The sequence below is a fragment of the Heterodontus francisci genome, chromosome 2 (assembly GCF_036365525.1).
Source record: "Heterodontus francisci isolate sHetFra1 chromosome 2, sHetFra1.hap1, whole genome shotgun sequence".
Lineage (NCBI taxonomy): Eukaryota > Metazoa > Chordata > Chondrichthyes > Heterodontiformes > Heterodontidae > Heterodontus > Heterodontus francisci.
In genome coordinates, this window is record NC_090372.1 from 175399253 (window position 1) to 175415673 (window position 16421).

Sequence of the window (16421 nt, forward strand, 5' to 3'; positions counted from 1 at the left end):
ATGGGGAGAGGGAAGGAAGAGGGATGGGGAGAGGGAAGGAAGAGGGATGGGGAGAGGGAAGGAAGAGGGATGGGGAGAGGGAAGGAAGAGGGATGGGGAGAGGGAAGGAAGAGGGATGGGGAGAGGGAAGGAAGAGGGATGGGGAGAGGGAAGGAAGAGGGATGGGGAGAGGGAAGGAAGAGGGATGGGGAGAGGGAAGGAAGAGGGATGGGGAGAGGGAAGGAAGAGGGATGGGGGAGGGGTGGGGGGGGAGAAGGAAGAGGAATGCGGGGGGAGGAAGAGGGGTGGGGGGTTGGTGGGGGAAGGAAGAGGGAGGGGTTTTGACCCAGCAATAGTGAAGCAACAGCGAGATAGTTCCAAGTCAAGATGGTATGTGGCTTGGAGGGGAACTTGCAGATGGTGGTGTTCTCATGCATCTGCTGCCCTTATCCTTCTAGGTGGTTCTAGACCACCCCTCCGCCACCTCCCCCCCCCCCCCCCCCCCCCCACCACCCCACCCCTCCCTCCAGCCAGGGGAAACATCCTCCTTGAATCTACCCTGTCAAGCCCTGTAAGAATTTTGTATGCTTCAATGAGATCACCTCTCATTCTTCTAAAAACAGTCTACTCAATCTCGCCTCATAGGACAACCCTGCCATCCCAGGAATCAGTCTGGTGAAACTTCATTGCACTCCCTCTATGGCAAGTATATCTTTCCTTAGGTAAGGAGACCAAAATCGTACACAATCCTCCAGGTGCGGTCTTACCAAGGCTCTATATAATTGCAGGAAAGCTTTTTTACTCCTAGATTCAAATCCTTTTGCAATAAAGTCAAACATACCATTTGCCTTCCCAATTGTTTGCTGCACCTGCATGTTAGGTTTCAGTGACATATGTACAAGGACACTCAGGTCCCTTTGGACATCAACACTTCCCAACCTCTCACCATTTAAGAAATACTCTGCATTTCTGTTTTTCCTACCAAAGTGGATAACTTCACATTTTCCACATTATATTCCATCTGCCATGTTCTTGTCCACTCACTTAGCCTGTATAAATCGCCTTGAAGTCTCTATGCATCCTCCTCACAACTCACATTTCCTCCTAGTTTTGCGTATTCAGCAAACTTGGAAATATTACATTTGGTCCCCACATCCAAATCATTGATATAGATTGTGAATAGCTGCGTCCCAAGCATTACCCAACTAGTTATAGTACCCAACTAGTTATAGCCTGCCAAACTGAGAATGAGCTATTTATTTCTACTCTCTATTTTCTCTCCATTAACCAATTCTCAATCTCTGCCAGTGTATTACCCCAATACATTGTACTCTAATTTTGCTTACTAACCTCTTGTGTGGAACCTTATCAAAAGTCTTCTGAAAATCCAAATACACCATATCCACTAGTTCCCCCTTAATCTGCTAGTTGCATCCTCAAAAAACTCCAACAGGTTTGTCAAGCATGATTTCCCTTTCATAAATCCATTTGACTCTGCCCAATCCTACCATTATTTTCTAAGTGCCCAATTATCACATCCTTTATAATAGATTCTAGCATTTTCCCTACTACTGATGTCAGGCTAACAGGTCTGTAGTTCCCTGTTTTCTCTCTCCCTCCTTTCTTAAATAGTGGGGTTACATCTGCTACCTTCTAATCTTCAGGAATCTCTCCAGAATCTATAGAATTTTGTAAGATGATCACCAATGCATCCACTATCACTATAGCCACCTCTTTCAACACTCTGGGATGTAGATCGTCAGGTTCAGGGGATTTATCAACTTTTAGTCCTATTAATTTCTCCAGTACTACATGTTTACTAATACTAATTTCTTTCAGTTCCTCATTCTCGCTAGCCCCTTGGTTCCTTAGTATTTCTGGGAGGTTATTTCCTATCTTCCTCCTTGAAGACAGACACAACATATTTGTTTAGGTTCTCTGCCATTTCCTTTTTCCCCATTATAAATTTCCCTGTCTCTGCCTGTAATGGCACACGTGTCTTTGCGAATCTTTTTCTTTTTAACATAGCTATAGAAGCCTTTACAGTCCATTGTTATGTTTCTCGCTAGTTTACTTTCATATTCTATTTTGTCTTTATCAGTTTCTTGGTCCTCCTTTGCCGAATTCTAAAATACTCTGTTGTGCAGGCCCCCACCTGCCAAGAATGAGGCACATTAATTTTGCCACATGGACACTAAATTTCAAATTGTTGCTAGGAAGAGAAGGCCTGTTACAAGGAATTGACAGGCCCCTGGCCAGAAAGACATTTTTGCATATAAGAAGACAGTGTTGGAACAAAGGAGCTATCCCCTGCTCCCAATACACTACAGACCTGGTCAAACCAGTCAGTCACGTGACCACCCAGCTGGCCAACTTGGGGAGTTTTAAATTGTAGAGACAGTGTTTGAACTGGTAGACAGCTCTGTGCTTCTAGATTGAAAAGACCTCCTCCCCTCCTGTCTGCTCCCGTCTCTTTTTCATATAACTGAAACCAACTGAAGACACATGAACCCAAGAGAGAGAAGTCCCCTACAGTGAACAAGGTTTAAGAGGAATACTGGGCCCCAATGAAAATCAAGATCAATCTACAAAAGGACTCAACAGTGAGCCTGAAGAACCGTAACAAACTCTTCAGATATTGCCTCAAACATTTCCACTTTATTTTTCTTCTGCTCTTTTCTGTCCCTATCTGCATGTGTGTATCGCGTATGTATGCTAGCGTGGGTGTGTCGTGTATCCTTAGGCATTAACCGAGTTAGAGTTTAAGTTCAAGTTTAATAAATGTCACTTTTCTTCTTTAAACCTAAGAAAGCCTGTTTGTGCTCATTTCTTTGCCTTATAATTGGAAAACGGTGAACAAGGATTCACCAAAGGGTGTGTTTAAAATTAAAGCCTGTTACAGTGAGATCAGGTGAAGGCTGAGAGGGACCCCTAGACGGTTTTCTCACCTCGTCGTAACAGCTCCCAATCCTCAGGCTTACTATTTTTTTGGCAACTTTGTAAGCCTCTTCCTTTGATCTAATACAATCTTTAACTTCTCTTGTAAGCCATGACTGGATCACTTTTCCTGCTGGATTTTTGTGCTTCAAAGGAATATAAATTTGTGGGAAACCATGTATTAATTCTTTAAATGGTAGCCATTGCCTGTCTACCGTCATACCTTTTAATGCAGTTTCCCAATCTACCACAGCAAACTTGCCCCTCATACCTTCGTAGTTTCCTTTGTTTAGATTTAAGACCCCAGTTTCAGATTGAACTGTATCACTTTCAAACTTAAAATAAAATTCTATCATTAATGGTCACTCTTCCCTAAAGGCTTCTTTAGAATGAGATTAATTAGCCCTTTCTCATTGCACAATACCAGATCTAAAATAGCCCATTCTCTGGTAGGTTCCTCACCATAGTGTTCTAGAAAACGATCTCGTATACATTTCAGGAATTGGTCCTCCACGGCATTAGTGCTAATTAGGTTTACCCAGTCTATATGTAGACTGAAGTTCCCCATGATTGCTGTATTACCCTTGTTACATGCACCTCTAACGTCCTGATTTATATCATGCCCTACATTACCGCTACTGTTTGGTGGCCTATAATCAATGCCTATCAATGTTTTCTGCCTCTTGCTGTTTCTTAGCTCCAGCCAAACTGATTCTACATCTTGATCCTTCAACCCTATAAGATCTAAGACCCTCTCTCACTAATGTACTGATCTCATCCTTTATTAACAGCACTACCCCACCTCCTTTTTGCCTATAATTCCTAAATGTCTAATACCCTTGAACATTCAGTTCCCAGCCTTGGCCACCCTGCAGCCATGTTTCCATAATGGCAATTAGATCATACCTGTTTACTTCTATTTGTGCTGTCAATTCATCTACCTTGTTGCAAATGCTGCGTGCATTCAGATAGAATGCCTTTAATTCTGTCTTTTTATTATTTTCCCAACCTCTAGCCTTATCTGCTGGCACACTCTAACTTTTGTACACTCTGTCCCTTCCTGCCACACTCTGATTATTACCTTTATTGCTACCTGGCTCTCTTGCCTTCTCCTCTCTCTTTAAATTATCACATAGAACCATAGAAAAATTACAGCACAGAAGGAGGCCATTCAGCCCATTGTGTCCGTGCTAACCGAAAAACTAGCCGCCCAATCTAATCCCATCTTCCAGCACCTGCTCAATAGTCTTGCAGGTTACAGCACTTCAGGTGCATGTGCAGGTACCTTTTAAAAGAATTGACGGTTTCTGCCTCCACCACCATTCCTGGCAGTGAATTCCAGACACCCATCACCCTGTGGGTGAAAAGCTTTTTCCTCATGTCCCCTCTAATCCTTATACCAATCACCTTAAATCTGTGCCCCCTGGCAATTGACCTCTCCACTAGGGGAAACAGGTCCTTCCTGTCTACTCTACCTAGGCCCCTCATAATTTTGTACACCTCTATTAAGTCACCCCTCAGCCTCTCCTGTTCTAAGGAAAACAACCCTAGCCTATCCAATCTTTCCTCAAAGCTGCAACTTTCGAGCCCTGGCAACATTCTTGTAAATCTCCTCTGTACTCTCTCCAGAGCAATTAGGTCCTTTCTGAAATGTGGTGACCAGAACTGTATGCAATATTCCAACTGTGGCCTAACCAGAATTGTATACAGTTCCAGCATTACATCCCTGCTTTTGAATTTTATACCTCGGCCAATAAAGGAAAGCATTCCATATGCCTTCTTCACCACTCTATCTACCTGACCTGTGGACATGCACTCCAAGGTCTCTCACAGGTCTTTCTGGCACAGACACGATGGGCCTGTTTCTGTGCTGTATAACTCTATGACTCACTTCTTCTACCCCTCTCAATATCCTCCCGTTTATTGTGTATTCCTTCGCTTTATTTGCCCTCCCCAAATGCATTACCTCGCATTTATCTGGATTGAGTTCCATTTGCCACTTTTCCGCCCACTCAACCAAACTATTGATATCTTTCTGGAGTCCACAGCTATCCTCTTCACTATCAACTACATGGCCACTTTTTATGTCATCAGCAAATTTCCCGATCATGCCTCTCACATTTAACTCCAAATCATTTATACCACAAACAGCAAGAGACCCAACACTGAGCCCTGTGGAACGCCACTGGAAACAGCTTTCCATTCACAAAAACATCTGTCAACTACTACCCTTTGTTTCCTGTCCCTGAGCCAATTCTGGATCCAACCTGCCACATTGCTCTGTATCCCATGGGCTTTCATTTTACTGACCAGTCTGCCTTGTGGGACCTTGTCAAATGCCTTACTAAAATCCATGTAGACCACATCCATTGCACTACCCTCATCAATCCTTCTTCCTCAAATACTTCCTCAAAAAACTCAATTAAGTTAGTAAGACATGACCTTCCCAGAACAAATCCATGCTGACTATCCCTAATTAATCCGTGCCTTTCTAAGTGGCAGTTTATCCTGTCCCTCAGAATAGATTTTAACAATTTGCCCACCACCAAGGTCAGACTGACCGGCCTATAATTATATGGCCTACCCTCGCACCCTTTTTAAACAGTGGTACAATGTTCACAGACCTCCAATCATCTGGTACCTCTCTTGTATCTAGTGAGGATTTGAAGATGAGCCTCAGCGCATCCGCTATTTCCTCCCTGGCTTCCTTTAATAACCTGGGATGCAATCCATCCGACCCTGGTGATTTATCCACATTCAAGGATGTCAGACCCTCTAGTACTTCCTCTCTCATTATGCTATTGTATCTAATATTTCACACTCCTCCTCTTTAACTACAATGTCTACATCAACCCTCTCCTTTGTGAAGACAGAGACAAAAAAACTCATTAAGAACCCTGCCCACATCTTCTGCATCCACGCATAAGTTCCCTTGTACATCTCCGATAGGCCCTATCCTTTCCTTAGTTATCCTCTTGCTCTTAGTGTACTGATAAAGCATCTTCGGGTTTTCCTTGATTTTACCTGCCAATAATTTTTCATGTCCTCTCTTTGCTTTTCTACTTTCCTTTTTTACTTCACCTCTGCACTTTCTATACTCCTCTCATCTTTCTAAAGTATTAAGATTTTTGTGATCGTCATAAACTTTCTTTTTCTGCTTTAACTTACCCTGTAAGCTTCTAGATAACCAGGAGGTTCTAGATTTGGCAGTACCACCCTTTATCGTTGTGGGGACATGCCTACACTGTACCTGTAGCATCTTGCTTTTGAATGCCTCCCACTAGTTTGCCATTGATTTTCTTTCAAGTAGCTGTATCCAGTCCACTTTCACCAGGTCACCTCTCAGTTTCTTAAAATTTGCCTTCCCCCAATTTAGAATTTTTACTCCTGTTCTATCTTTGTCCTTTTCCATGATTATGCTAAAACTTACTGTACTATGGTCACTATCTCCTAAATGGTCACCACCCACTTTTACTTCCTCCACTTTCCCAGCTTCATTACTGAAGACTAAATCTAGAATTGCATCCCCTCTCATTGGGTTTGTTACGTGCTGGCTAAGAAAGTTCTCTTGAATGCAGTTCAAGAATTTTGTCCCCTCTGCGCCCTTCCCAGTTGATATTGGGGTAGTTGAAATCCCCAACTATTGTTGCCCTACAGTTTTTGCACTCAGAAATCTGCCCACATATTTGTTCTTCTACCTCCCTCTCACTATTTGGGGGTCGATAGTACACTCCTAGTAGTGTGGCTGCCCCTTTTTTATTTCTGAGCTCCACCCACATGGCCTCATTTGATGATTCATTTAGCATATCATCCCTCCTCAAAGCTGTTATTAATTTCTTAACTAATAATGCTGTACCCCCTCCTTTTTTATCTCCCTCTCTATCCCACCTGAAAACTCTATATCCAGGGTTGTTGAGTTGCCATTCTTGCCCCTCTTTAAGCAAAGTTTCCATTATAGCAACGATAATGTGTTGCCATGTGTCTAAGTGTGCCCTCAGCTCATCGGCTTTATTTACTATACTCCTTGCATTTAAATAAATACCCTTTAACACTGCCAAATTCACATGCTGCACACTTTTTAACCTTTGCTTCTTCTGTCTTTCAGAGTCACTCACTAATTTTCTGCCTCCTGTTCCCTGCCCTGAAATTGTCCTATCTAAGACTGCAGTCAGGTTCCTATCCCCCTGCCAAGCTAGTTTAAACCATCCCCAACAGCACTAGCAAACCTTCCTGCAAGGATATTTGTCCCAGTCCTGGTCAGGTGCAGACCGTCCCGCTTGTACAGGTCCCACCTTCCCCAGAACCAGTCCCAATGCCTCAGAAATCTGAAGCACTCCCTCCTGCACCATCTCTCCAGCCACCATCTGGTGTATGTTCCTATTTCTATACTCACTAGCAGGTGGTCTTGGCAGTAATCCAGAGATTACTATCTTTGAGGTCCTGCTTGCTAATATCGTTCCTAACTCCCTAAACTCAGCCTGCAAGACCTCAACCCTCTTTCTTCCTATATTGTTGGTGCCAATGTGGACTATGACCTCTGGCTGTGCACCCTCACCCTCCAGAATGCCCTGTAGTTGCCAGGTGAGATCCGTGACCCTTGCACCAGGGAGGCAACATACCATCCTGGAATCATGTCTGCGACCACAGAAATGCCTATCTGTTCCCCTAACTATCAAATCCCCTATCACTATTGCTCTCTTGTCCTTTCTCCTCCCTCCCTCCCTGCACAGCTGAGCCACCCATGGTGCTCTGGTCATGACTCTCAGTGCACTCTCCAGAGGAACCCTCTCTCCCATCGGTACACAGAACCGAATACAGGTTAGAAAGTGGGATGTCCTCTGGAGACTCCTGCACTAACTGCCTTGACCTTCCTGTCTGTCTGGCAACCACCCAGTCCCTCTCTGCCCGTCTCTCTTAAGCTCTGGGGTGACTACCTCCTGAAACGTGCAATTCATGTAGTTCTCTGCCTCGCAGATATGCCACAGTGATTCCAGCCACCGCTCGAGTTCCGAAACCCAGAGCTCAAGCTTCTGCAGCCGGTGGCTTGCTGCAGATGTGTTCATCAAGGATACATGGTGCGTCCACGACTTCTCACATACCACAGGAGGCACATTCCACTTGGCTGAGCTGCTTTAGCTTTACAAACTAATTATTGCTAATGTAATAAGTGGAATAACTTACCAGTTACTTGCCAATCAGCTTCTTCCCCTGTACCGTGGAGGCTGTCTCTCACTTGATTCCTCGCAGCCACTATTTAGTTTAAAGCACTCTCTACTGCCCTAGTTATACAACCAGCCAGAACACTGGTCCCAGTACAGTTCAGGTGAAGACCGTCCCAATGGTACAGCTCCCACTTTCCCCAGTACTGGTGCCAGTGCCCCATGAATCGAAACCCTTTTCTCCCACACCAATCTTTCAGCCACACATTTAACCCTCTAGTCTTATTCACCCTACACCATTTTGCTCGTGGCTCAGGTAATAATCCAGAGATAAAAGCAACCTACTGCGGATGCTGGAAATCTAAAATAAAAACAAGAAATGCTGGAAATACTCAGCAGGTCTGGCAGCATCTGTGCAGAGAGAAGCAGAGTTAATGTTTCAGGTCAGTGACCTTTCTTCAGAACTAGCAGATATTAGAAATGTGAAAGGTTTTAAGCAAGTAAAGCGGGGGTGGGGCAAGAGATAACAAAGGAGAAGGTGTAGATAGGACAAGAGAACTACATGAATTGCACGTTTCAGGAGGTAGTCACCCCAGAGCTTAAGAGAGACGGGCAGAGAGGGACTGGGTGGTTGCCAGACAGACAGGAATAACCGATCAGAAGGTCATGCAGCAAAGGCAAACAATACGTTAATGGTGTGTTGAAAGACAAAACATTAGTACAGATAGGGTGTTAACAGACTGAAAACTGAACAGCCACAAATACAAACATGAAAAAAAATAAGTGGGTAGGCAAACTGAAGATGAAATTAAATAAATACAAAAAATATATATATATTAAAAGAAAAAATAACTAAAAATAAATGTTAAATGGGGGGCCCATCATGTTCTGAAATTATTGAACTCAATGTTCAGTACAGCAGGCTGTAGTGTGCCTAATCGGTAAATGAGATGCTGTTCCTCGAGCCTGCATTGATGTTCACTGGAACACTGCAGCAATCCCAGGACAGAGGCGTGAGCATGAGAGCAGGGGTGTGTGTTGAAATGGCCAGCAACCGCAAGCTCGGCATCATGCTTTCAGACAGAGCGGAGGTGTTCCGCAAAGCAGTTACCCAGTCTGCGTTTGGTCTCCCCATTGCAGAGAAGACCTCCAGAAATCCAGAGGTTGTTGTCTTTGATGTTCTGCTTTTTAAATTTAGTCCCTAGCTGCTCATACTCCCTATGCTGAACCTCTTTCCTAGTCCTCTCTATGGCGTTGGTACCCAAATGGACCACGACAACTGGATCCTCCCCCCACCCCAACCCCCGCAAGTTCCTCTCCAGCCGTGAGCAGATGCTGCGAACCTTAGCAGGCAACACAGCCTTCTGGACTCCCACGCTTGGCTACAGAGAACTGTGGCCATCCCCTAACTATACTATCTCTTACTACCACTACATTCCTATTTACTCCCCTTGCTTGAATGGCTTCCTGTACCACGGAGCCATGGTCAGTTTGCTCAACCAAATTGCAGTCCTCGCCCTCATCCATACAAGCTGAAAGAATCTCAAACCTGTTGCAAGGGCTGAGGCTCCCCCACTTCTGCCTTTTTGATCCCTTTACCTGCCTCACTCGCAGTTACATCCTCTGTCCCTGACCACTGACCAAATCAGAAGCGGTGTGACTGCTTTCTGGAACAAAGTCCACCATAAGAAATAGGAGTAGAAGTAGGACATTTGGCCCCTTGGGCCTGCTTTGCCATTTAATAAGATCATGGTTGCTTCTAATTGTGGCCTTAACTGCACTTTCCTTCCTGGCCCCCATAACCCTCAACTCCCTTGTAGATCAAAAATCTGTCAAACTCAGCCTTGAATATATTCAATGACCCAGCCTCCACTGCTCTCTGGGGAAGAGAATTCCAAAGATTAACAACCCCATAAAAGAAGAAATTTCTCATCTCCATCTAAAAGGGAGATCCCTTATTTTGAAACTGTGCCCCCTAATTCCAGATTCCTCTATGAGAGGAAATTTCCTTTCAGCGTCTGCCGTCAAGCCCCCGCAGAATCTTACATGTTTCAATAAGATCACCTCTCATTCTTGTAAACTCCAATGGGTATAGGCCCAACCTTTCCTCATAAATCAGCCCCATCATCCCAGGAATCAACCGAGAGAACCTTCCCTGAACTGCTTCCAATACAAGTATATCCCTCCTTTAGTAAGGAGACAAAACTGTATGCAATACTCTAGGTGCGATCTCACCAATGCCCTGTCTGGCTGTAGCAATGACTTCCCTACTTGTATACTCCACCCTATGCAATAAAGGCCAACATTCCATTTGCCTTCCTAATTACTTGCTGTACCTGCATACTAATATTTTGTGTTTCATGTACAAGGACACCCAGATCCCTCTGTATCACAGCATTCTGCAGTCTCTATTTAAATATTTTGATTTTCTATTCTTCCTACCAAAGTGGATAATCTCACATTTCCCACATGCTTCTCCATCTGCCAAACTGTAAGAAAAATAGGCTAAAAATAGCTCTGATAACAGCTTTCATAATTTCAGAAATCAAATCCATGCTACTTTATGCATTTCATCTTAGCTTGTAATCTAAAGTTCACGGTACTGCAATAGGATCAGAAAGGAAGGTGCAGCTGTCGGCTTCTGTGCACGAGCCTGAGAAATGAATCATCAGTGACAGTAGCCTATCAGAACCGCAAAATCTTACAAAAACTATGAACACACCATCCATCTTCGTGGTATTCTCAGCTACTGGGCCCTTCAGTACTTGTATTATGTAGAAAATGACTTTACCTATTAACTCTTCAGATGTTAAATTCCACAAATCCATTGAAACCCTTTTACGGTTAATCTTGCTATAACCTAAGTTATCTTCACGATTAACAAAATAATGGCTAGAATAAACAGAACTACATTCAGGATCAGAAGCAGCTTCAAATTCTGTTCTTTCTCCTCGAGATAAAATCCGAACGGTTGACTCCCAAATCAACCCCACAATCATCATCTTCATCATATTACGTTTGAGCATTTTTACAATTATAGTTTTCTGTACTTTCATCCGTTTCATCTTAGCAAGAATCCAACGCGTGTCAATCCTTCCACTGTTTATATACACAAAATGCGTAACATAATTTCATTCTGGGGGTTGGGGGAGTTATTTTCTTTTGGAAGGAAAGTGAAGAAACGTATAAAACACTGACTAATATTTGTGGATTGGCACCATGGAATTGGTATTTTGATTCGCTAGAAAGCCAGTACTCGGTGCCAGTTGTTGCTTCTCCCAAGCGCTCTACAAATGTTTTAAAGAAAAAGTATTGATTAAAGCACGAATTACTCCAGAAGCATCAGCAAAAAGATATATAGATATAAAACACTCGATTTCCAAAACTCCACAATAAGCTGTCCGCTCCAGAGTTTAACGAGAATAATTTCCGGGTCAAACTGCATCAACCTTGAACTGTAAGACGAAAATAAACCCATTTGTCCTGATCCCGATTATTATTTTATTGATAAGTTTTCCTCCGGGCTGTTCTATGCCTAATATGCGTTTTTTGTAAAAAAAAATATATAATTTGCTCAGGCTGGCGCTCCCAAGCTCCCTGGGCAGACTCGGGGACGGGAGAGGCCGGTAAAAATGGCGCTGCTTTTGAGCCGTTGCTGTGCGCGGAACGGGAGAAGCACTCTCGTGAGCGGCGCGTTGAGCGCGTGCGGCATTTTCAACGGCCGCCGGGATTGCGGGACTCTTTCGGATGGCCTTCTGTTGGCTCGAGATCACGTCTGGCACCGCCATGCTCTTGTGAGGGTAAGAAACTAAAGTGAAAGGAGCAAGGCGACCGGGTGAGAAGAAGGTCACCCTACCCAGCACTACCGAGGCTAGGGAACTATCACCCCCTTAGTCTGGTTGCAATCTTTGTCACATTAGCATGGTTCTCAGAATTTGGATGTGTTTGTTTTTTTTATTCATGGGTCCTGGGCGTCGCTGGCTATGCCAGCATTTATTGCCCATCCCTAATTGCCTTTAAGAAAGTGGTGGTGAGCTGCCTTCTGAATCGCTGCAGTCCATGTGAGGTAGTTACACTAGCAGTGCTGTTAGGGACATTGCAGGATTTTGACCCAGTGACAGTGAAGGAATGGCGATATAGTTCCAAGTCAGGATGGTGTGTGACTTGGAGGGGAACTTGCAGGTGGGGGTGTTCCCACGCGTCTGCTGCCCTTGTCCTTCTAGGTGGTAGAGGTCACAGGTTTGAAAGGTGCTGTTGAAGGAACCTTGGTGAGTTGCTACAGTACATCTTGTAGATGGTACACATTGCTGCCACTCTGTGTTGGTGGTGGAGGGAGTTTGTGAATGGGGTACCAATCAAGCGGGCTGCTTTGTCCTGGATGGTGTCGAGCTTCTTGAATGTTGTGTAGAATCATAGAATGGTTACAACACAGAAGGAGGCTATTCTTCCTTTCTTGTCTGTGTCAGGTCTCAGTAAGAGTAGCTCATCTAGTCACACACCCCAGCCCTTTCCCTGTAAAAAAAAAACTCAACAACTCTCAACCACTTTCAATAGAATCAGTCTAGCTTTAGAATTTTTGAGGGATAAAAGTTTATCACAGTCTAATATCCCTTCCTTCAGTTTAAATTAGCTGAGAGCTCTTCTTTCAGGTGCTAACACACAGCTATCTGTCTGTGTCACCTGTTAGAACGGTCTGTTTGCACTATAAGCCAGTTCAAAATTCAATTGTAACAAATGTATCTCTCGATGCTCAGTTCGAGAGGCTGTATTCAAGGCAATGGGAATGCATCCTTTGAATCGCAGTCTCCGAATGGCTGTATCCAAGGCAATGAGAATGCACTTTCTCGGTAAATCCTGAGGCCTGCTTGTTCTTAAAGCAGAACTGATCCTTTGCTGTCTTAAAGACACTACATATTTTCCAGACAGAAAAAAAAAGACAGGATCATGACACTATATTAAATTAGTTTTCAGAGCCAGAAAGGTTGTTCAGTAATTATGAATTTAGTATGCCCTTTAAAAACCCAGTTACACCCCATTCAACAAGCTGTAACTTTTGCGAGTGCTTTTAAAGCAAGACTAATAGCATGAAGTAGAAGTTTAAGTGATTTCTAAAGATTTCCGTCTGCTGAGACTTCAATGGCGCATCCCTGTGGATATCCACATTTGGTTGCACACAGGCGGTCAGCAAAAGTTGCTGTCAATTTCACAGTTTTAATGACGGCGAATGCTGACAGTTTCATTGTCAATATAACTTCAAATTCCAGGTTTTTTTATTAAACAATGAGGTGTTGTGATCTGCCTGAAAGGGTGATGGAAGCAGATTCAATAGTAACTTTCAAAAGGAAATTGGATAAATACTTGAAGGTAAAAATTTTGCAGGGCTATGGGAAAAGAGCAGGGGAGTGGGATTAATAGGATAGCTCTGCCAAAGAGCTGGCACAGGCCACAACGGGGTGAATGTCCTCCTCCTGTGCTGATCATACTCTGATGGCTTTCTCAAATGCTGTATTTTTGTTTAATCAGACAAAGCACAGGCAACTGACTCCCACGACTTGTGATCAATGTCACAGGACTTCATGTCACGTTTGCAGACGTCTTTAAAGCGGAGACATGGACGGCCGGTGGGTCTGATACCAGTGACGAGCTCGCTGTACAATGTGTCCTTGGGGATCCTGCCATCTTCCACGTGGCTCACATGGCCAACTAAAACTATAGTTTTAATGCAGTTTGCCTAGTTCTGTTTATTTTTAACGTATCATGGAATTGCATCCGCCCCACCCCCAAACTGGATTGGTGATACTACTTTCATGTTCAGTCAGATACAGTGGAGAAGCTAAGCTGCATCACTCAACTGCATAATTGTATTAGTGATTCTGTTGTCGAGAATGCCAATTAAGTCCCTTTTAAAAGGGATGAAAAATCTGGGGGAATTACTGCTTCCCCAGCAGGTAACATAGTTTCCTGAACACTGAGCTCATATTTTAAAACTCATGCTGCTTTGTTCCCCTTATTCTCAGCTGTCTCTATCACCTCTTTTGACCCCTTTTCAGTCAAAAATGTTGCAGAAGCAAATTTATATGAACAAAGAACAGTACAGCACAGGAACAGGCTATTCGGCCCTCCAATCCTGCGCCGATCTTCTTGCCTGCCTAAACTAACACCTTCTGCACTTCAGGGGCCCATATCCCTCTATTCCCTTCCTATTCATGTATTTGTCAAGATGTCTCTTGACAGCCACATATCTTTGGAATTATAATTTCAAAATAACACTCTTCTTGAGGTCACTTATTTTGCAAAAAAAAGTACATCCGGTTTTTTAACCTTATTTTGCAGTATAAGATATTAATTTAAAATTGATGAGAGAATCAGATAGATACAGTGGTGCAGTGGTTAGCACCGCAGCCTCACAGCTCCAGCGACCCGGGTTCAATTCTGGGTACTGCCTGTGCGGAGTTTGCAAGTTCTCCCTGTGACCGCGTGGGTTTTTGCCGGGTGCTCCAGTTTCCTCCACAGCCAAAGACTTGCAGGTTGATGGGTAAATTGGCCATTCTAAATTGCCCCTAGTATAGGTAGGTGGTAGGGGAATATAGGGAAGGTGGGGATGTGGTAGGAATATAGGATTAGTATAAATGGGTGGTTGATGGTCGGCACAGACTCGGTGGGCCGAAGGGCCTGTTTCATTGCTATATCTCTAAATAAATAAATAAAATAAATAAATATTTGAGGGAGAAGACAATTGAGAACTCAATTTTTGGAACTAGCCATATGAACTGCAGTCTTTTCTGATCCTGTACTTTGCTGCATTCTTTATGGTGCATTAAGCACAAGTTCAGCATTTTATCCTCCTGGCCAGTTTTCATCCAAAGACTACCTGCACTGTTCTTTAGACTTAACCTAGCACTGTTTTGATGAACCTGAAAAGATGGCCTTTTTTGAGTTACTGACTGTCCTCTGCATTTCTAGTATTTTTTCATTCTCAACTTTTTTTTTTCTTCATTCCTGGGATGTGGGCGTCGCTGGCTAGGCCAGCATTTATTGCCCATCCCTAATTGCCCTTGAGAAGGTGGTGGTGGTGAGCTGCCTTCTTGAACTGCTGCAGTCCATTTGAGGTAGGTACTCCCACAGTGCTGTTAGGAAGGGAGTTCCAGGATTTTGACCCAGCGACAGTGATATAGTTCCAAGTCAGGATAGTGTGTGGCTTGGAGGGGAACTTGCAGATGGTGGTGTTCCCATGCATCTGCTGCCCTTGTCCTTCTAGGTGGTAAAGGTCTTGGGTTTGGAAGGTGCTGTCAAAGGAGCCTTGGTGCATTGCTGCAGTGCAACTTGTAGATGGTACACACTGCTGCCACCGTGCGTTGGTGGTGGATGGAGTGAATGGCACCCCAATCACAGACAGTCAAGCGGGCTGCTTTGTCCTAGATGGTGTCAAACGTCCTGAGTGCTGTTGAAGCCACTTATCAGCCCAAGCCTGGATATTGTCCAGGTCTTGCTGCATTTCTACACGGACTGCTTCCGTATTGGAGTAGTCGCAAATGGTGCTGAACCTTGTGCAATCATCAGCGAACATCCCCATTTCTGACCTTATGATTGAAGGAAGGTCATTGATGAAGCAGCTCAAGATGGTTGGGCCTAGGATACACACCTGAGGATCTCCTGCAGTGATGTCCTGGAGCTGAGATCATTGACCAACAACTACAATTATCTGCCTTTGCGCTAGTATGACTCCAACCAGCGGAGCGTTTTCCCCTGATTCCCATTGACGCCAGTTTTGCTAGGATTCCTTGATGCCATACTCTGTCAAATGCTGCCTTAATGTCAAGGGCAGTCACTCTCACTTCACCTCTTGAGTTCAGCTCTTTTGTCCGTGTTTGAGCCAAGGCTGTAATGAGGTCTGGAGCTGAGTGGCCCTGGCGGAACCCAAACTGAGCATCACTGAGCAGGTTATTGCTGAGCAAGTGCCGCTTGATAGCACTGTCGACGACACCTTTCATCAATTTACTGATGATTTGAGAGTAGACTGATGGGGCGGTAATTGTCTGGGTTGGACATGTCCTGCATTTTGTGTACAGGACCTACCTGGGCAATTTTCCACATTGCCAGTATTGTACCTGTACTGGAGCAGCTTGGCTAGGGGCGCAGCAAGTTCTGGAGCATAGGTCTTCAGTACTATTGCCAGAATGTTGTCAAGGCCCATAGCCTTTGCAGTTTCTGATGCCTTTCAGTGCTGTATCTCTAATCTAATCTTTCTTCGTTTCTTGATATCTCGTGGAGTGAATTGAATAGGCTGAAGACTGGCATCTGTGATGCTGGGGGCATCAGGAAGAGGCCAAGATGGATCATCAACTC

The 16421-nt window shown here is 44.2% G+C and overlaps 2 protein-coding genes across 8 annotated transcripts in view; one reads left to right on the plus strand and one right to left on the minus strand.

Moving 5' to 3' along the window:
• Positions 1-11629, minus strand: part of LOC137348651 (protein adenylyltransferase SelO-like) — a 96382-nt gene extending 84753 nt beyond the window's left edge. For 2 of the 5 annotated variants that reach the window (XM_068013921.1, XM_068013918.1), the window contains exon 1: positions 10867-11627. In XM_068013921.1, coding sequence (XP_067870022.1) covers positions 10867-11140 — 274 coding nt within the window. In that variant the 5' untranslated portion in view covers positions 11141-11627. Of the gene's footprint in view, positions 1-10797; positions 10843-10866 lie in introns of those variants that run through there. The other 3 variants (XM_068013934.1, XM_068013927.1, XM_068013940.1) reach the window with 3 other exon arrangements.
• Positions 11630-11643: 14 nt separating this feature from the next.
• pdss1 (prenyl (decaprenyl) diphosphate synthase, subunit 1) overlaps positions 11644-16421 on the plus strand; it is a 43646-nt gene continuing 38868 nt past the window's right edge. The window contains exon 1 of one of the 3 annotated variants that reach the window (XR_010969133.1): positions 11644-11875. Coding sequence is in view for 2 of the 3 variants with exons in the window: in XM_068014023.1 (XP_067870124.1) it covers positions 11708-11875 (168 nt within the window). In the remaining variant the exon portion in view is untranslated. The remainder of the gene's footprint in view (positions 11876-16421) is intronic. The other 2 variants (XM_068014023.1, XM_068014029.1) reach the window with 2 other exon arrangements.